Here is an 18,307-nt window from a genome sequence, read left to right on the forward strand (position 1 = left end):
TCAACTCCCGCCCCGCCGGTGGCGCAGAGCGGCTGCTGCGACTTCGCTTCCTCGGTTGCCCTTTCCCCGAATCCGGGCACCGAGTTGTGCAAATGAGGCCGGGATCATTTGCATCTCATGCTAATGAGCAGCTCCCTTAAGTGCCTGTGTCTCAGGCGGGAGAGTGCGCAGTGCCCAGCTGCCTTGAACTCGGGGCCATCTTCTGGAGAAGGAGGGCTCTCTATGGTTTGCTCCGTGCGTCTGACACCTTCCTGCCTCCCGCGGGTCTGCAGTCTGGCGGGCCGGCCTGCCCTTCTGCCCAGGGCCCAGAACCCCCAGAGCTGCTGGACAGGAAGCCTTTGCAGAGGGGAAATGAGGCCACGGAAGCTTGCTGGGTCCCGCGGTCAGCAGGGCCCACACCTTCGGCGGCTCCCCGGCCTCCCTGTGAGAGAAAGAGGACAGGCGCAGGTGCGCTGAGCGCAGCTTCCCTGGGTTGGTGGCCTGGGGGTGACATGCACCTGGGCACCAGGGAACTACGACATCCTGAGAGGACACCCAGCTTTTGGGGGCTGACACACCAGAATCCATCTTGAACCTCGGCCCTGGGATCTCAGCTCTGAATCCCCTCCTCTGCCCAGCTTTCCTTCCAGCCAGTGTTGTTTCCATGTCTATGAAGCACCAGGGTGCCCAGGATACAGCGCTGAGAATGAAGCCTCTGTCCTGAGAGGAGAAGTAAAGAGAATGAAGATGTGCTGTGTGCCTGTGCCAGCTCCCCACGGTGAATGGAATTATGTACTGCAAACATGTACAGCAGAAATTAAAAAATAAATTTTAAGCCTACAATCCTCCCAGTACTTAGTCCAGGCCGGAAGCTTAGCTTATGCTTGTGGTAAAGAAATTGCTGTGTCCATCTCTAGGCCGATTGTACCCTGAGGCAGGGGCAGCGCCCATTGGCTCACCAGGACCTAGTTTAGTGCTTGGTACATAGTAGGTGCTTAGTAAATTTTTGTTGCATGAATAACCTCAGGTAAGGAGAGAAGAGAGGGGCAGGAAAGTCCCTTTTGTTGGGCCTGTTTCCCATGAAGTTCAGGCTTACATATTGTCTGAGGGCTCCTCGGGGTTTGAAGGGGAACCCCTAAACGTGCTGTTTTGCCAGCCCCTGCAGCCCCCTCCGCCCTCTGGCCTTTACCTCCCCCTCTTCCTCACTGTGGCTCCCTGGCAGCCGAATCTTCCCATCTGCGATACTGTGCTCAGGGATCTTGTCAACATTATCCTCTGGTCACCCCAACAGCCCTGCGTAGGTGGGTGGCTCCCCAGTTTCTTGGGTCATGAAGCTGAGGTTGAGAGAGATGAAAACACTTGAGTGCTGCCCTAACCAGGAGGCCCTCCCAGAACTGAGCCCACGATGCTGGGGACAGTCCTGCAGCGGACACGCACACCAGGGGACTTTCACATCTCCTGTCAGCAAGCTTTATGCTCAGCCTCAGCCTCTGGTAAAATGAAGCACTTCCGGGTGAACAAACCCTCTAAGATGCTAACTCATTCTGGGGTGCCTGCCTGATACCAGAGGGGAGAGACACGGAAAGGTGGCCAGGTGAAGGGAAGACACCAGTGTACCCTCCTCCACGGTGGTGCTAAACCTCCTGGGGAAGGGGTGCCTTTGTGATCTTCACCGTACGGAGGACCACAGAGAGCACCTGGTGTGCTGAAGGTTTGGGGCCAGACCCCGACCCTCTGTGGACCTCAACTCTGTAGAGGCTGAAGCTGTGTCCTCGGCCCCACACTCACACAGGTCAGTGGTATGACGGTGGCAGGGGGCTGTGCGTATTCCCCAGCCTCCTCAGAGCCAGGGCCCGGATGCCAGAAAGGCCACCTGTGCTCACCCACGGCAGCCTTCCCTCCCCGCACCCTCAGGCCAGGCTCCATGCGTCCGGCCTCTGACTCCCTGGCACGGCCAAGTGGGCTCAAATGAAAATGGGGCCAGCCGACCTCGCTGGCTGGAGCGCTAATCCCCTCCAGATGGGCTGGTGGCCTGTGCCAAGGGCTGGCTGCCCAGACAGAGCTGATATGGGTCCCACTGACCATGTGTGTCTTTGTGACTGTGCTCCGGGAATAGTCTCCCGCTCTTTCCCGCTCAGCTCCCCTCCAGGCCCTTGTCCTGAGTAGCTCCTATCAGCTATGGGGCTTGAAGGCTCTGGGGGCTGGAAGGAGGCCCTGGGCGCAGCTCCCCACCACACCTGCTAGTCCCATCGCTCTGCACCTGCTCTTCCCAGTTGCCTAGATGGGATTTCTGGAGTCCAAAAAGATGCACATGCCATGGACGGGACTCAAGAGCGACTCCCAACATGGAGGGGACACAGGGAGGGCCCAGGGAGACACCCGCTTTCTCTGCAGCAGGAAGGGCTGAGATAGATTTGCAGAAAGACTCGATATCCAATACATGCCCCAAACAAAAGCAAGCTCTCTCTGGCACCAGACAGGTTTTAGAGCAAGCGGGGGTGGGTGAACAGTGGAGCTTCCTGCAGTGTCCCTGCCTCCCTCCTGGCGAGGCTCAGTGCTGGGGAGAGGGGGTTCCCCAAAAGAAATACCTTCATCCTGGGCCAGGGATTTAGCTCAGTGGTTTGGTGGCCTGCCTTGCAAGCGGAAGGACCAGAGTTCAATCCCCGGTACCAAAAGAAAAAAAAGAAATACCTTCATCCTGATGACGCACAGTGCACCAGGGCACACGCAAAAGTGGCCAATCTGTGAGATACGGGCACTCGTATACCGCATCCCAGGCCCTTCCCCAGCCCCAGCAAGACGATGGGAGCTGGGCAGGGTGTGCAAGTCTGCAGTCTCAGCCCTCTGAGAGGCTGATGCAAGGGGATCACAGGTCCCAGACCCACTTGAAGGGCCTGGGTTCAAAGATTCAGGGAGGGGGAGGAGGGGAAGACAGGTCCTCTTCTCAGGACAAGGACTCAGCTTTCCCTCCTGGCCCAGTACACCCATCCCCAGCCCAGTCCCTGCTCTTGGCTTTAGTTCTCTGATCGCGGTTTCATTCAGCATGGTGGTCATGGATAGGAGCAGGAGCAGCTCAGTGACCTCTGGAATCTCAGGAGGGGGAGGGAGAGGACAGGGCCAGCTGGGGCTCTCAGAGAAAAGGGCCCAGGCTGCAGGTTCCCTCACAAATGAAGCCAACAGCCCGAGTCTCCACGGGACACTCAGCTTTATTCCAGGCCACGTGGGTGCCTGTGGGGAGCAGAGAGGAGGGCCAAGGTCGCCTGGTGGTGGGGTGGCCGGGGACGGCCGCAGGTTCCACTTGGCCCTGCAGGGCCTGAGTCTGCCAAGAAGCCTGGCCTTCCGCCCCAGCCCTGGGGGTGGCAGTCACTGCAGGAGCAGTTTCCGCAGCTCACAGGGCTCCGTGATGGGCATGGAGCAGGCCTGGTTCTCGTACACGTAGGCGGTGGCCCGGTCTTCCAGCCGCCGCAACGTGCTCAGGAAGGGCAGCTGGCGGGACAGGAAGCTTGAAGGGTCCCCGTCAGCCAGAATCAGCACCTAGGTGAGGCACAGCAGAGGTGGTCACCTGCAGGAGGGCGCTGGGACACTGGGGAGGAACAGGGCCTGGAGATGCAGAGGGGACGGCGGGGTCAGGCACCTTGTTGGGGATGTAGAGGGAGTGCACGCACTGCAGCAAAGCCTTGGTGTCCTTGGCCTGGGCGTCTCCGCAGACCACAATCTGGCGGGACAGAAAGGGCACTCAGGGTCACAGGAGGAGGGAACCTACCGGGCTTCCCCATCATCTCTGCACCCCTGCCCCGTGTCCCTAAGGAGGCACGGCCACATCGGATGTAACGCATGGCAAGCAGAAACATGCACGCACTCTCACGGGACCACACGCGTGCGCACTGCGTGGAGACATGACTGTGGGGGACACACACCCAGGAGACCTGATCCACCGCAAGACGTGTGACACAGAGCAGTCACAGCGGGCCCCGCACAGGTATCCTGTGCACACGCATGCACAGAGGCAGACACATGTGAGCGGGCAGGCCTGAAGCCGGCACGCGTGTGGCGGGCAGACTCGCCGCACTCGCCCAGAAAGGCAGATTCACACACCCGACACCGCGGGTTTCCGCACATGGGACAGAAACGATCAGGGTGATAACAGAGCCGTATGGGGGAGCGGGACCCATATTTAGCCACTGCCTCCTCCCCCCTGCACGTGACAGCCAGGGCCAGCGCTCAGGCGGGCACGAGCCTGCTCAGATGCCACCTCCCACGGGCCGCCCCCCTCCCCGCACCTGCACACCACAGGCCTGGACGGGGACATCCCGGAGCCAGCCCCTGCACCCCTCCTACCTGCTTGAGGCCCTGCTGGTGGGCAGAGAGGGCCCGGACCATCTCGGGCAGAGCCACGGGCACGCGGCGCATGCGCTCGGAGAAGGCGGTGAGCAGGCGCGCGCACTTGTCCCGCCAGTCCTTGTGGCCGGTGAAGCCGTGCAGCCGCAGCAAGTTGTGGGCCGCCACCGAGTTGGCGCTGGGCTCCGAGCCATCCTGGTCTGCAGGGCAGGGGGTAGCGAGGGTCAGCGAGGGAGGGCGCCCAGGTCTCAGGAAGGAAGACGACTCACTCCTCCCTGGCCGGGTGGCACCTTCCCTCCCATCTCTCCTCCGAACTCCCAATCCACCAGCCAGGGACCAGAACAGCAGACCCCAGCCCAGCCTGGACTGAACACTTGCACAGACGGCCTCCTCACGGGTCCCCCCGGCTCCCTGCCCTGTCCTTTCTCCACCACGGGTCAGAGTGACCCGAGACACTCGAGCCAGGGCGAGTAGCAGCTGCTCAGCGCCAGCCTCAGCGCCCACCAGCCCCTCCTCCGGGGCACAGCCTGCCCCTTGGGCCTCTGCTGTCGCCTCCCCAGCTCGTCAGTGACACACGGTTCTGGGGGCCTGGGTTAAATGACATTTGTCACAGGCTTAACTGAGCTTCTCTCCAGGGCCTTTCCATCATTCAGCCAACAATCAGTGAGCCAGGACTGTCCTAGACACTGAGGACAGCGTGACAGAAGACCCTTCTTTGAGGTGCTAAAAAGTGAGTCCTCGGGCTGGGGATTTAGCTCAGTGGCTCCGTGCCTGCCTCACAAGTGCAAGGTCCTAAATTCAATTCCTGGTACAAAAAAAAAAAAAAAAAGTGAGTCCTGCTCTCTGAGGCGATGTTAACAGACAAAACAGGGGTGATGAGCAGCAGGCTCATGACTTTTCTTTTTCTTGAGGTACTGGGGATTGAACCTAGGGGCTTCACATTTAGCTACATTCCCCAGCCCTTTTTTAGTTTTTATTTTGAGACAGGGCCTTGTTAATTCACTAAATTGCCCAGGCTAGACCTGAACTTGTGATCCTCCTGCCTCAGCCTCCTAGAGTAAGGATTATAGGTGTGCCTCACCACGCCAGGCTTTCAACAGCCTTTAATTTTATTTTGGCCTTTCCCTTTGGTTTTTTGAAACAGGAGCTTACTATATATGTAGTCCAGCCTGGCCTTGAACCCCCTGTAGCTCAAGCAGTGCTTGAAAAGTAGCCTCCATCGTGCCTGCCTTGGCCTCTTGCTGGGACTACAGGCACATGCTACCATGCCTGGCACCTGGCTGAGGACTCCTACTTCCTCCGGGCCTCACCCCAAGGGAACTACGTGGGGCATGTGTATACTTGCAGCATTACTGACCAAGTGAATGAACCTCATGACTAAACCTGAGGGCCGCTGGCTGTGCAGAAGGCTAAATTCATCTTCCATCGCTCCTTCCACTAGCACCACCCTTAGCTCCGGTGTGTACCAGAAGAAACAGGCTTAGCAGCCTCAGGAGATCCCCAGAGCCACACAGGTACCCAATGTCACCACCAGGTAGCACTCACGCCTCCTCTGGAAGCCAAGCCCCGCCCAGCCCAGGACCGCAGCGGCCCCGCCCACACCGACCGTCCTTCACCCGCAGGGGCAGGCCGGCCCCCAGCTCCGCCTCGCTGCAGAAGTAGCCACCGCCCTGGGAGTCCCAGAAGAGACTGTCCTGCGTGTCCTGCAGCCGTAGGGCCCACTCCAGCCACGCGCTCTCCTGCGAGGCCTCGTACAGGTCCAGCAGGCCGCGCACCACGAAGGCGTAGTCCTCCAGGAAGCCCCAACGAGGCGGGGTGCTGGGGGCGCGGGCGAGAGGGGACAGGATGGGACCCGGAAACCACCTCTCCCACAGCCCCGGCGAGCCCAGCAAGGTTAAGCTCTACTATGGACACGCAGCCCAGTGCATGCTGGGGACGCGCTAGGACAAGCGGCCTCGGGGGCCCAGCCCCCCACCTGTGCTCCACGGTGGCCCCCGTGCCAGCGTAGCAGGTCCTCTTCAGGCGGCCAGTGGCCACGTCAAACATGTGCCTCTTGAGGAATTTGGCACCATTGGTGGCACAACTGACCAGCCTGTCTATGCCCAGGACAGCCCCAGTCACAGCGTAGCCAGAAACTATCAGTCCTGGAGGGAGGAAAGGACAGGTGGGTGACAAGTGGCCAGGGCCCTTCAGGGACACCCGCCCCGCCCCACCTTCTGGATCCTGGGCTCCTGCACCAGGCAGCGCCCTTCGTGACCTTGGGCAGGTTACTTTGACTCTAGACTCAATCTGTTCGTTTGTAAATTAAGGATGATGGCCGGCATTGTGGCGCACGCCTGTAATCCAGGCACTGGGGAAGCTGAGGCAGGAGGGTTGCTGTGAGTTCCAGGCCAGCCTGAACTACATTGTGAGGTCCTTTCAAAATGATGATGATAATAATTATTAATAAATTAAATTAAGGATACTAAACCTAAAAAAGAAAAAAATCCACATTTAGCCCAACAGACAGGCAGAGTGTGGTGAAGGGGAATTCTACCCACAGGAAAGGCCACAGCCAGGGCTGCCTCACCGTTCCAGGCGGCCAGCATCTTGCTGTCCAGGTGCGGCTTCGGCCGCTGCTTCCGCACCTGGAAGAGTTTGTCCAGCCCCGAGGTGAGTAGGCCCTGCACAGCCTCAACATCCAGGCCAAAGCGGGCAGCAGTCAGCTCCAGTGAGTAGCGGACGGTCAGCACATTCTGGCCCTGCAGCTCCCCCGGAGGGTCCTGAGGACAACGGCCTTGTCCAAGGAGCCCACACTGTGGCCAGTGGCCCCCAGTCCCCTCCTGCATCCCCAGGCCCCCCTCACCTGACAGAGGCTGATGTTGCCGGCCTCCGTGAGCCCATAGTGCTTGGTGAGGAGCTGGCCCGAGGTCAGCGGCTCTGAAGCACCCGCCACAGGCTCGGGGAGGAGGTGCTGGACCTCCTTGACCGTCCACACGTAGAAGGCACCTTCCCTGGGCCGTGCGCCCCGCTCTGGGGCCGAGTCTGCATCCTCTGCACTGTAGAAGCCACCAGACTGTGGGGGGACAGTTGTCAGGCCCCAGACCCAAGGGCAGGGGAGGCCCAGCCCTGCCGCAGCTGGCCCTGCCTGCTTGGTGGACACACACCCGGTGGCTCAGGCTCCGGCTCACGTACTGCAGGGTGCCTTTGGCAACGTCGGAGTAGAACTCATCTCCAGAGATCTGGGGTTGGGGGAGGAGGCTGTAAACAGAGGTCACAGGGTGGCCCAGGTACGTGGGGGTGACTTTTTCCCAGGAAGGTAGGACAGGGATGCGTGGAGAGTGGTGTGCGGGAGGGAATGGGGGCTGTTGTGGGGCAGGCTGGGCTCAGGGTCACCTGGAAGGCCTGTGAGTAGGACACGGCGAGCTGCGCCTGGTCATAGAGCATCTTCTCAAAGTGGGGGACCTGCCACTGGCGGTCGGTGGAGTAGCGGTGAAAGCCCTGCGCCAGGCGGGACACGGGGCTGGAGGCTGATCCCAGCTTCTATCCCCAGCGCACTACCTCCATGGCACCCCCGGGCTGCACAACCTCCGCTCACCTGACCCACGTGGTCTCGGATGCCCCCGTTGGCCATCATTTTCAGGGTGTGCAAGGCCATCTGCTGGGCCCGAGAGCCATCCTGGGTCAGCCGGTGACCGAGCCAGTAGGAGAACAGGAAGCTCAAGATCACTGACAAGAACACGGGGATGAGAGGAGGGGTGGGCAGGAGCCGGGGCGCAGGTTCTCCACAGGGGCAGCCTCTGGCCAGGCCAGGGTCACAAAGCCCGCGGTCAACCCAGAGGTCACAAAGTCGGTGCCCAAGAGGGCAGAATAATACCAGAGCCAAGCGCAGTGGTGCGCACCTGCAATCCCAGCACTCTGGGAGGCCGAGGCAGGAGGATCGCAAGTTGGAACCCAACCTGGCAACTTAGCGACCTAGTGAGACTCTGTCTCAAAAGAAAAATTAAAAGGGCTGGGGATGTACCTCAGTGTGAAGGCGCTGGGTTTAAAAATAAAATCAACAGCCCACAGGGAACAGAAGAAAGTGACTGACAAGACCAGTAACGTGAGCCAGGCCAGGGTCAAGGGTTAGGGACACAGCCACTCAGGAGGGCAGGGGGCACTGACCTGGGGTGGGGAACTTGGGGGCCTCGGCGAAGCCACCGTGTTCCTCATCGTAACCCTCGTTTAGTTGCTGGAAGCAGCGGCTGTTCATGGTGGCACCCGAGGGTGGCGCCAGGCGGTCGCCCATGCTGATCTCAGAGCGGGCCAGCAGGGCCGAGGTGACCCGCTGGCTGCTCTCCAGCAGGGTGCTCTTGTTCTGCTTCCACTGCGGGGCGGGGAGCTGAGGTCAGCTTGGCGGGGACCCCTGTCCTCGCTGGGACCGCCAGGGCCACAGCGCCTCCCCACTGCCCCCACCCGGGCAGCGGCTGACACCCACCTGCTCCCGGATTCTCAGCAACACCGTGCGGAAGCCCACGCGGGTCAGGCCGTCCTCAGGGGGGAAGTAGGTGCCCCCCACGAAGGGCTGGAGGCTGGGGGTGAGCCACACGTTCATGGGCCAGCCCCCACCACTGCTGGTGGCCTGTGGGGACCCAGAAGAAGGACCAGGGTTAGGCCGGGCCGACTGGGGCCTCTGTCCTGGAGCGTGGGCAGCGCTCACCTGCACAAAGGTCATGTACACCTTGTCCACGTCCGGCCGCTCCTCGCGGTCCACCTTCACACTCACGAAGTCCTCGCTGAGCAGGCGGCCGATCTCCGCGTTCTGGAAGGTCTCCTCCTCCATCATGTGGCACCAGTGGCAGGTGGAGTACCCCACTGGAAAGGAGGTGGCCCTGACCTCCAGCCTGCCGGGACCCAGAGGACCTGTCTGTCCCCCTCCCGCCACCGCGCCCCGCCTCCCCACTCAGGGCAGCGGGTGTGTCACCTGAGAGGAAGATTGGCTTGTTTTCTTTCCTGGCCTTGTCAAAGGCTTCCTGTCCCCAGGGGTACCTAGGTCCAGCAAGGCAGGGCATCACACAGGGTCAGGGCGCGGGGTCGAGGAGGGGCTGTCCCCCCAGCTGCTTTGGGGAGGGCGCACACCAGTCCACAGGGTTGTAGGCATGCTGCAGGAGGTACGGGGACTTCTCATTGATCAGGCGGTTGGGGACCTTCTGGGCTGTGTTGGCTGTGCCGCCAGTCCGGCTTCCCTTCCCTCCAGCAGGCATGGGCACGGAGCTGCTGCGGTCCTTGTCCCGGGAAGAGCTGCCCCTGGCATGGCCGGGTGGGTCAGGCAGGCGATGGCTCCCTGTGTCCCCTGTGACCACTGCCCCAGCCTCAGACACCCCCAAGAACCCCGGCTCCCGGCCCCACCCACCTTTCTGAACCACGGGGGAGGCCTCGGCCTTTGTGCTCCCCCTTGTGTTTTGAGGGGGATGAGGAAGAGTGGCTCATTGGGAGCTTCCTGCCAGGTTTGTCTCCCCCAACCTCTTGGACCTGGCATGGGGAGGGTGACCGAAGTCAGAGCGGGTCACAATGGACAGAATGATGCTTCCGGTTCCATTCTGAGGCCCAGCCAGGCCCCTCCCCAGGTGGTCCTGGGCATGCCTGGGGGAGGGGGACGCTGCTGGTGGCCAGGCGGGTCAAGAAGGCTTGGGTCTGGGACTGGACCATGGTGAGCCACGAGAAGGAAAGAAACACAGGCGCTTCCTGCTCACACCCAAGTGCCAAGCAGCCTGCAGGGCCAGGTCCCCAGCCAGACCACCAGGACTGCGGGCGGGGGGAGCAGATCGCCCATAGCAGGTTACTCATTCTGGAAGAGGGGTGCTGGAACAGACCCAAAGAACGACAGGCCCAGCTGAGCACAGCCATCTCAGCGCTCTGAGAGGCTGAGGCAGGAGGACTGCAAGGTCATGCCCAGTCCAGATAATTTAGTGACTCAGTGAGACCATGTCTCAAAATAAATTCAAAAGGGCTAGGACATAGCTCAGTGCCAAGGCCCAGGGTTCAATCCCCCGTGCTGCAGGCCCTGCAATGGCACGGGACTGCGTCGCTGTGACCGGCCTCGGTGTGGTGCTGCTGGGGAGGGGCGTTGGCCCAGCTCTGCGTCCCTGGAAGGCTTCCTGGAGGTGCTATCAGCACAGCTCGGGCGACCTGCGGCTGGAAGAGTGGGTTGGCCAGGAGTGGGTGGCTCGGGATGGGGTGGGGCACGCAGGGGCAATCCAGAGCAGGGACTGCGGGCCAGCACCGGGGTGCGGGAGCGTGGACCCCGATCCTACCTGCGGCTCACGACTCTGTCCAGCCGGGCATTGGGGTTGCAGGAGGCCGCAGCCCAGCCAGGCCCTCGCTCCCGGCATGGCTTCTAGGTGGCGGCGGACCGTGGGTTCCGGGCCGGACTGCGTGGCTTGTCTATGAGCGCCGTCCAGCGGCCAACAGCGGAGCTGCATGAGATTCGGATCTGGCTCCAGAGGACTGGGTCCGGACCTGAAATCTGATGCCCACTCCCTCCAGGAAAGCCTGGGGTGCAGGGCCCTTCGATTTCAGTCACGGCTCATTTGGGGCAATTCTTACTCCCTTTAAAACTACAACATAAGGTTCTAGCCCAGGGTCTTGTCCGGGCCCACCCAAGTGAGCAAACTGCTTGGCTCTGCCTGCCCAAATCCTACCACCCCCGGAAGCCGACCTGGAACAGTGCATCTGCTCACTGCCTGGCACTCTGCAGGCACTGATTCTGACAGCCACACAAGTGTGCATTCAACCACTCCCTGGCAAGTGTGGTGAGAGGGTATCATAGGACAAGGGGCTGGCAGGGACAGACAAGGGGAAAGGCTCCCCAGGGGAAATCACATTTGTGACCGAGAAGAGGGGAGAGAATGTGGAAGGAGTGTGGAAGAAGGCTGGAATAGCAGGCAGAAGGAACGGTGTGTACAAAGGTCCTGGGGCACATGATGAGTAAGCTGGGGCTGGCGCCAACAACAGAGGGAACACTGGTGGGAGACCAGACAGGGTGGCTGGGAAGGAGGGCAGACACTGTCCCACCAGGGCTGGAGGGGAGAAGGTGGGTGCTTAATGAGAGGGGAGACAGCAGCCAGAAGCAGTAAGGTTCAGATGGGGAAGAGGAAGTCTGCTTGGGGTGGAGGAATCTGGGGCAATTACAAGCCTCACAGGGCGAGCATGGCGAGGGCATGTGAGGGGTCAAGGGTAGTCAGGGCATCCTCTTGGGTAAGTGGAATCAGTCCAGAGCCGAGAGGAAAGCATCCCAAGAATGGGGTGTGGCAGCCCTGGGGGCAGGGAGGGTGCAGGCCGCCCAGTTAGGAGGACAGGTGACAGGAAGTGGCTGCAGGGATCAGGAAGCACCACGGACCAGAACAGTCCCCAGGGAGAGCTGGGTCTGGGACCAAGGAAGATAGAACCTTCTGGCTTGAGGTAGGGCAGAAGACAGATGTGAACTGAACTTGGGTACCACTTGACAAAGCCAGGAATGAGTGACAGGGTGTCTGGGGAGGGTGAGTGCTCCACGGAAGGGACACTGGCTGCATAGTAACCCCGTGACTCCCCTTGACATGTAAGGAAACAGAGGCGCACACACAGAGCTGAAGTGATTTACTTGAGGTCAAGCAGAATAACCACTTTTTATTACAAAGCAGTTATTATCATCCAGTTTAACCGCAGAGCAATTTTCAGCCCTTGGGTCTGACTCCTACGGAAGTGCTCTGGATCCTGTCCACAGCAGTGTGGGTGAGACCCTTTCCCCACCCCACCCCAGGCAAGAGAGTGCTACTGTGTCCCCAGCCACCAACTTTGGTATTTCTGGCCCCCAAAGAGGGTAGAGAGGGCAGCAGGTCTGCAGGGCGAGTCCCTGAGATCGGGGGCCCATGAGTGACCAGTGATGGGGGCATCGTTAGAAGTGAGGGTGACTCTGGAGGCACCCGGGATGGAGGGAATACCAGGCTTACCTGCCTTTGCCTTCCTAAGCTCTGCCTAAGCCCCAGAAAGGGGCAGTCTCGCTGCAATGGCTACCGGCAAAGGTGGCAGGGAGCTCACTGGATTCAAAACAAAGGGGCAGGAGAGCTCCTGGCTCTGTCTTGTGCTGCAGCTATGCACCCTGCCCCTGTGTCCTGCGTCCACTGAGCTCCTAAGATTTGTGGGTTCAGTTCCGGCACCGCTCCCAACCCACTACTTTATCCATAGCAGTCTATCAGTATTTGCTAAATTAAACGTGGGCTCAGCCTGGAAGCTCCAGACTTCCTGACTCTGAATCCCAGCCCCACAGCTCCCTCTAGTTTTGTGACTTATAGCACGTCCCTCAACCTCTTCTATAAAATGGAAGTAGTGGCAGTCGTAAGCCAGAAACCAGGGCAATTACCCTGGGAAGGGCTATCTATGCACTAAGAGCATGGACTGATGTTCAGCTTCCTTGTTTTGAAATTCTTAGGGCTGGGCATAGTGACACACACCTGTAATGTCAGCATTTAGGACACTGAGGCAGGAGGATCCCTGCAAGTCAGAGGCCAGACTGGGCTACATAGATCAAGACCAGCCTAAACTACAAGGTGAAACCTTGTTTCAAAAAAACTTAAAAAAAACTTAAAAAAAAAAAAATATATATATATATATAATTAACCCAATTTTGAGCATGGAGCCCTGTGTTTTCATTCTGCACTGAATGCAACAAATTCTGTGGCCGGTGTTAAATGGAAGCAATGGGATTATCTACTTCAGTGCCATGATGAAACAGTTTTCTGCCTAAAGTGCTTAGCCTACTAATGAGTGTGCAATACATAAAACAAGTGCCTGCTGCCCTTGGCTGTTGACTACCCCAATGCCCAACAGCCCAGGAGCATCTGGAAGCAGAGGCGCCAGGCTGAGAGGAGTAGAGGTGGCGCTGTAAGGAAAATGGGAGTATCTGTGCACTCCAGATTGTGGAGGAATCACTTCCTCTGCAGCGGGTGATCTGTGCTGTGGTCCTGACCTAGCTGCCACAGCGGGCAAAAAGTCCACTTGGTAAGAGCTGAGGACCTGGGTTCCAGTCTTTATTGTGGGGGTGTGGTCTCAGCTCCGGCGAAGGAGGTTCATCTCTAACTTCAGGAGCTCTCTGCAGTCCAAGAAGTCCAATCAGTGCTCAATCTTTACAAGCACTGCCCAGGCCGGAAGAGGGGGGCTCCTTGTTGTCGCCATCGAGTCAATCAGAGGAAGGGGTTGGTGTCCATCTGCCGGGACTCCTGCAGCGACCCAGCCAAGCTGGACGTGGGCAGCAGAGGCGGCGGCAGGCTCGGGGCCAGTGGGTTATAGGCACCAGCCTGTGGGAAGGCACTGGCCGAGGCAGGGAGGGTCCTGCCCACCGGGACGCTGCTAAGCGGGAGGGGCAAGGAGGCGCTGTAGGTCATGGAGCCCAGGGACACCCCCATGGGTATGATGGGCACAGGCGATCCGGTGCGCATCTGGTTCAGGGTGGGTGCAACCTGCTCGCCTGCACCAAATGGGTTGGTGGAGGATGGAGCGCTGAGACCTGTGAGGGGTTGAGGGTAAAATGAGGGGAGAGAGTCAAATTCTAGGGCTCAGACAGGACCACAGAGAGAGCAGGATGCCAGGTCCCCAGGGACTAGGGGTGCCTACCTGTCAGGAAGGGGTTCCGGGTTTTTGCAGCCTGTGGTACCTTGATCAGCGAATCAAGGTTGACCAGGGAAGAGGCCGAGGGGCCCAGGAAGGACTCTGGGGTGCGGCGGGCATGGGCCTCCGTACTGTGGGGCGCAGGTGAGAGCACTTCCCCCAGAACCCCCAGACTGAAGGCATCGGGCTCCTTTGTGCCATTCTGCTTGGAACTGGGGCTGGGCTCTCCGAACGGGTCCAGATCTGTTAGTGACAACACAGAGCTCATCAGTGGGGGTGTCTGGCCACTGAGCAAAGGACAGAGGCTGGCCGGGGTCCCCACTCCCAGAACCTCAGCGATCCTTCTGCTCACCCATGGGGCTGCTGGGCTTCCCAGAGGACATGGCCTGGGCACCCTGCAGCTCTGCCTTGGTCTCTGTGGGTTCTGGGGTTTTGGCAAAGGGGTCGAAGGTTGAGACACCACCTACAGCTAGCAGAGGAGCGAGGAAGAGCTTCAAGTAGGGCAGGCATTGGTCTGACTGCCCCCCACCGTCGCCACCAGGGCCATGGCCCCCTAAACACAGCAGCTTCTGCCCTTGCAGAGCTGGGGGGAGCGGACCCAGAAGTCCCCAGCCTCTCACACGCCCTCTGCCTCCACTTACCAGGTGTGTCAAAGGGCTCCGTGGAGGCCCCCCAAGGGTCGGCCCCCAAGCTGGAGAGTGGGTGGTGAGGAGAGTCTGGTGCCCAGGGGTCTGTGACGCGGGGTCGGGCAGGCAGCACTGGGGTCCTGCCCCAAGGCTCCGAGGAAGAGAGTGTAGGAAGCAAGTCCCAAGGCTGGCTTCGGGACAGCATGTTTCCCGAGGGGACCGGAGACCAGGGGTCTGCAGAAGGCCCCCAGGAGGAGCCACTGGGCTCTGTGCTCGGCCTGAGACCTGGAACAGAAGGACATAAATGTGACCCAGACGCCCGCCCCTCTTGTCCAGGGCCAAGCAGGGAGGTGAGGGTTCTGACTGGGGCCCTGACACCGGGCCACGCAGTGAGCTGGTGCCCGTGTTCAGCAGGTCCTCCAGGAGCCTGGACCCCCCAGCCCGGGCAGCGTGGCCACCTTCCCAGTCAGGGCTGGGCTGGGCGAGTGTGGGGGACAGGAGAACATCCGCTGTCCCTGCGCCCCAGGCTCTTCAGCTGAGGGCCGGGAAGCAGTGCAGGCTCAGGGAGATGGCTCTGCTAGAGGGGAAGGAGGCTTCCAGCAGGGAGCTGGGAAGGAAGGGGCTCACAGGACCAGCGGGGGGCCTGTCGCCAACCTGCGTGCCCACCTGGGATGTCCCACGGGTCAGCAGAGCAGCGCGTGGAGGGCGGCACCGGGGTGGGAACACAGATGTCGGCCAAGTCCAGGATGGAGGGCTGCAGAGGGCAAAGGCAGCCTTGGGAGAGAGGCAGGTGGGCCCAGAGGGAGGCAGGCCCTGACCTGCCCGCCCACTGCAGCGGCTTCCCGCCTTTCTTCCTCCCACAGACATCCCTTCGTGACCCTCTTCCTCTCCACCGCGCTCCCACTCCATAAAAGGCCTCCTCATCTACCGAGGTCCCAATTCTCCGAAGAATCCCGCAGGCAGGGAGGGCAGGTGCTAACCTACTCAGAGCTGAGCCCGTGAAGCCCAGAGACAACAGGGATTTGCCTGAAGCTGCTCAGCCAGGGAGGTGCCGAGCGGGACTCGAACCCAGGCCAGCAGAAAGGACAAAGATGGAGGTTGTACAGCGATCCTTCCTGCCTGGATGGGTGTCCAAGAACTTGGCCACAATGGACACGAGCAGTAAGGGGACAGAGCCTGGCAGGGTGGTCTTGCTGGGGTGCCCGCGATGTTTTCAGCACCGTGTCTCTAAGCCCAGCCTTAGTCTCTATCCGGTCTACCATAATCCAGGCCATCACAGCTGGAACTGCCCCCAGATGCCCACTGTGCAGAAGGAGAAACTGAGGCCAGGTCAGTGATGTGTCCCCAGTTGGAAAGTGGCAGCCCATCCAGGGTCTCGACCAGGATTCTGTCACTGCCTCCTGCTTTGCTGTCAGCTCAGGCACCAGCCCGCGCAGCTTGGGGACTTGGGCTGCTACAGTGAGTCTCCACCCCGTTTCCATTAATAGACAGTTGCGCACACTTCACAAACGCAGCTCCCTCGCCTCCCAGGCCTGCTGGCCCGCACACCTTCCGCTCCCTACCTGGCCGGTTTTCGGCTTCTCTTTTCTCTCCTCTCTCCCTGGATCTCTGTCCCTCCGATGGCAAGCAGAGGCCCGTGGACCACTGGCCACCGGGGAGTCCTCTCCTCTCCAGGACTGCACCTCCTGCAGAAGGCACAGAAGTGGAGGGCCGTGAGCCAGCCTGGGCTGCACTCGGGGAACCTGACCAGGCCCAGGCTGCGGGCAGGGACAGCAGGGGAGGGCGGCGCTGAGGTTAGAGCATCTGAGAAGAAGCCGGTTAGCGTCCGGTAGCCACGCAGCACCACCACCAGCACCTGTGCCTGGGCGCTTGGCCCTGTACTACCTTCTCATGCTCCTGCCGGCTCAGGCGCAGGGCCAGCTGCAGCTGCAGGTCCTCGTCCCTGTGGGAGGCTGGGGGGACCGGCTGCGAGGAGGAAAGTAGGGATGAACTTGGCCTGGGCCTTTGCCAGCCCTGGGCCAGCAGAGCCCTGCCAGAGACAGGGACGGAGAGAAAGGCGGTGTGGGGTGGGCAGTGGGGGCATGCCCCTCCCCGCTTTCCGAGATGCAGCCAAAGGGTCAGGAAGCTGATCCTCCCCCGACCCTGTGCCCTGAGAGCTTGCCCAGGGCTGCCATGGGAGGCCCTGCTGCATGCGGCCCTGTCTGCCCGGACCCACAGAGGTTGAGGCAAAGAAGATGGTATCAAGCCTAGCATAGGGGTGTGTGCCTGTGATCCCAGCAATCTGGGAGGCTGAGGCAGGAGGATTGCAAATTGGAGCCCAGCCTGGAAGATACAGCGAGACCTTGTCTCAAAAAAGGGCCAAGGATGTCACTCAGTGCAAAGGCCCTGGGGTCAATCTCTAGTACTGAAAGAAAAATAGGGAAAAGAAGAAAAAGAAGGAGGAAGAGGAAGAAGAGGAGGAGGCAGAGGAAGGGAAGATGGTTAAGAAATAGTAGCAGTCAGGAGTCCTAACAGGACAGCTTGGGGGCACAGTATCCCCATATTGCCTAGAAATGTATCCAACCGCACCTAGCCCTTCCACACGAGGCGGAGGTGGCAGGCCACACTGTGGACCCCAAGCACACACGGCCCTTTGTTGGCCCAGCAACAGCACCAGGACAGACCCAGGACACACACAGGCCCTGTGCTGTCCCTGGGAGCGGGCGGGGGCCTCACCTTCTCAGCCTCCTCGCGGCTCATGGCCAGCGCCAGCTGCAGCTGCAGCTCCTCTTCTCCTGATGTCTGGGGCCTTGCCTGCTCCAGGTCCGAGGCATAGCGGGGGGATGAGGCAGCAGCTGCAACAAGCATTGTGGCTACTGCAACCACACCTGTCCCCTCGGCCCCCATAACCCTCTGCCTGCCAGGGGGCTGAGGGGGAGATCCCAGCACTCAGAAGGCTGAGGCAGGAGGATTCCCCGCAAGTTCACGGCCAGCCTGGGCTACACAGTGAGTTCAGAGCCAACCTGAACTACACAGCCAGACCCCGTGCGAGAAATCAGTAAACAACAGCAAGCTGGCACGATGACATGTACAGGGTGACATTGCCCTGTGGCTAATTGGAGAGCACCTGCTGTGTGCCAGGCACTGTGCCCCGGGGTCCTCAGAACTCTGAACCACAAAGCCAGGCCTGGCCCTCGGGTCCCCTCCCCGGCCCAGCCACACCCGGGTGGGGGGCTCACTCACAGGTGCACGAAGAAGGGGAGCCTCTTGTGCCGCCACCCACGCCCTCCAGCGCCATGCGCGCCCTCGTCTTGAAGGCGTGCGCGCGCTCCTGCCGCAGCTGCTCCTCGTCTCTGAGCAGGGCCATGACCTGCTTGACCTTCTCACGCACGTTGACGCCCTGGTCCTTGCCGTCGCGGTCGATGTACTGGAAGTCCTTGAGCGTCTGGATGGTGTAGAGGTTCTCGCGGCACTGGCGGGCCACGCGCTCCGAGCCCGTCTTGAGCAGGCAGTCCAGCAGCGTGAGCGCCTTGTACACGTGCCGCCAGTTCTTGCCGCTGTCGTTGAGCCGCCGCCACAGCATGCCCATGACCTCGGCGAAGGCCACCGTGCTGAAAGTCAGGTCGGCGATCTCAGCCATGAGCGAGCTGGGCGGGCCCCAGGGGTCATTGCTGGTGGCCTCTCGCACCTTGATCTCCGCCTCTGAGTAGTTGTGCACGAGGTTCTTCACCTGGCGGCGCAGCGCCGACGTCGTCATGGCTGGGGACCGGGAGGTGGGC

At 60.6% G+C, this 18,307-nt stretch overlaps 2 protein-coding genes across 7 annotated transcripts; both read right to left on the bottom strand.

Moving 5' to 3' along the window:
- Positions 1 to 3,172: 3,172 nt before the first annotated feature.
- Positions 3,173 to 10,732, bottom strand: Spata20 (spermatogenesis associated 20). 3 transcript variants are annotated; one of them, XM_010620156.2, is made up of 16 exons: positions 10,600 to 10,732; positions 9,418 to 9,585; positions 9,263 to 9,327; positions 8,999 to 9,153; positions 8,777 to 8,920; positions 8,464 to 8,665; positions 7,895 to 8,025; positions 7,693 to 7,797; positions 7,464 to 7,538; positions 7,163 to 7,372; positions 6,887 to 7,079; positions 6,293 to 6,461; positions 5,924 to 6,135; positions 4,318 to 4,517; positions 3,614 to 3,694; positions 3,173 to 3,513 (listed from the first exon to the last, which is right to left on the bottom strand). In XM_010620156.2, exons 1-16 carry the CDS (start codon positions 10,668 to 10,670, stop codon positions 3,343 to 3,345), a joined length of 2,352 nt encoding a protein of 783 aa, XP_010618458.1. In that variant the 5' UTR covers positions 10,671 to 10,732; the 3' UTR covers positions 3,173 to 3,342. The 3 variants fall into 3 exon arrangements, with proteins under 3 accessions (XP_010618458.1, XP_010618457.1, XP_010618456.1); XM_010620155.2 differs by lacking the exon at positions 10,600 to 10,732 and adding an exon at positions 9,692 to 10,226 and having other exon boundaries at positions 9,418 to 9,579; XM_010620154.2 differs by lacking the exon at positions 10,600 to 10,732 and adding an exon at positions 9,692 to 10,226.
- Positions 10,733 to 13,064: 2,332 nt separating this feature from the next.
- Epn3 (epsin 3) lies at positions 13,065 to 18,301 on the bottom strand. Of its 4 annotated transcripts, XM_010620161.2 has the most exons (10): positions 18,217 to 18,272; positions 17,772 to 18,139; positions 17,265 to 17,383; positions 16,434 to 16,514; positions 16,112 to 16,234; positions 15,216 to 15,303; positions 14,565 to 14,834; positions 14,276 to 14,392; positions 13,930 to 14,166; positions 13,065 to 13,822 (listed from the first exon to the last, which is right to left on the bottom strand). In XM_010620161.2, the coding sequence occupies exons 2-10, from the start codon at positions 18,115 to 18,117 to the stop codon at positions 13,500 to 13,502; spliced, it is 1,704 nt and encodes a 567-aa protein (XP_010618463.1). In that variant the 5' UTR covers positions 18,118 to 18,139; positions 18,217 to 18,272; the 3' UTR covers positions 13,065 to 13,499. The 4 variants fall into 4 exon arrangements, with proteins under 4 accessions (XP_010618463.1, XP_010618459.1, XP_010618461.1 ...); XM_010620157.2 differs by having other exon boundaries at positions 17,772 to 18,301; XM_010620159.2 differs by lacking the exon at positions 16,434 to 16,514 and having other exon boundaries at positions 17,772 to 18,301.
- Between the last annotated feature and the right edge of the window lie 6 nt (positions 18,302 to 18,307).

This window comes from Fukomys damarensis, unplaced genomic scaffold (genome assembly GCF_012274545.1).
Source record: "Fukomys damarensis isolate Sample0158 unplaced genomic scaffold, DMR_v1.0_HiC HiC_scaffold_13, whole genome shotgun sequence".
In the NCBI taxonomy this organism is placed as follows: Eukaryota; Metazoa; Chordata; class Mammalia; order Rodentia; family Bathyergidae; genus Fukomys; species Fukomys damarensis.

Coding starts and splice junctions, on each gene's coding strand:
- Spata20 (XM_010620154.2), bottom strand. CDS start 9,768: ATGAGCCACTCTTCCTCATCCCCCTCAAAACACAAGGGGGAGCACAAA. Junction 7,539..7,692: donor CCTACTCACAGGCCTTCCAG/GTGACCCTGAGC, acceptor CCCCAACCCCAG/ATCTCTGGAGATGAGTTCTA. Junction 3,695..4,317: donor ACCAGCAGGGCCTCAAGCAG/GTAGGAGGGGTG, acceptor CTGTCCCGCCAG/ATTGTGGTCTGCGGAGACGC.
- Epn3 (XM_010620157.2), bottom strand. CDS start 18,285: ATGACGACGTCGGCGCTGCGCCGCCAGGTGAAGAACCTCGTGCACAAC. Junction 17,384..17,771: donor CTCCCCTTCTTCGTGCACCT/GTGAGTGAGCCC, acceptor TGCTTGTTGCAG/CTGCTGCCTCATCCCCCCGC. Junction 14,835..15,215: donor TGACCCGTGGGACATCCCAG/GTGGGCACGCAG, acceptor CTTCTGTTCCAG/GTCTCAGGCCGAGCACAGAG.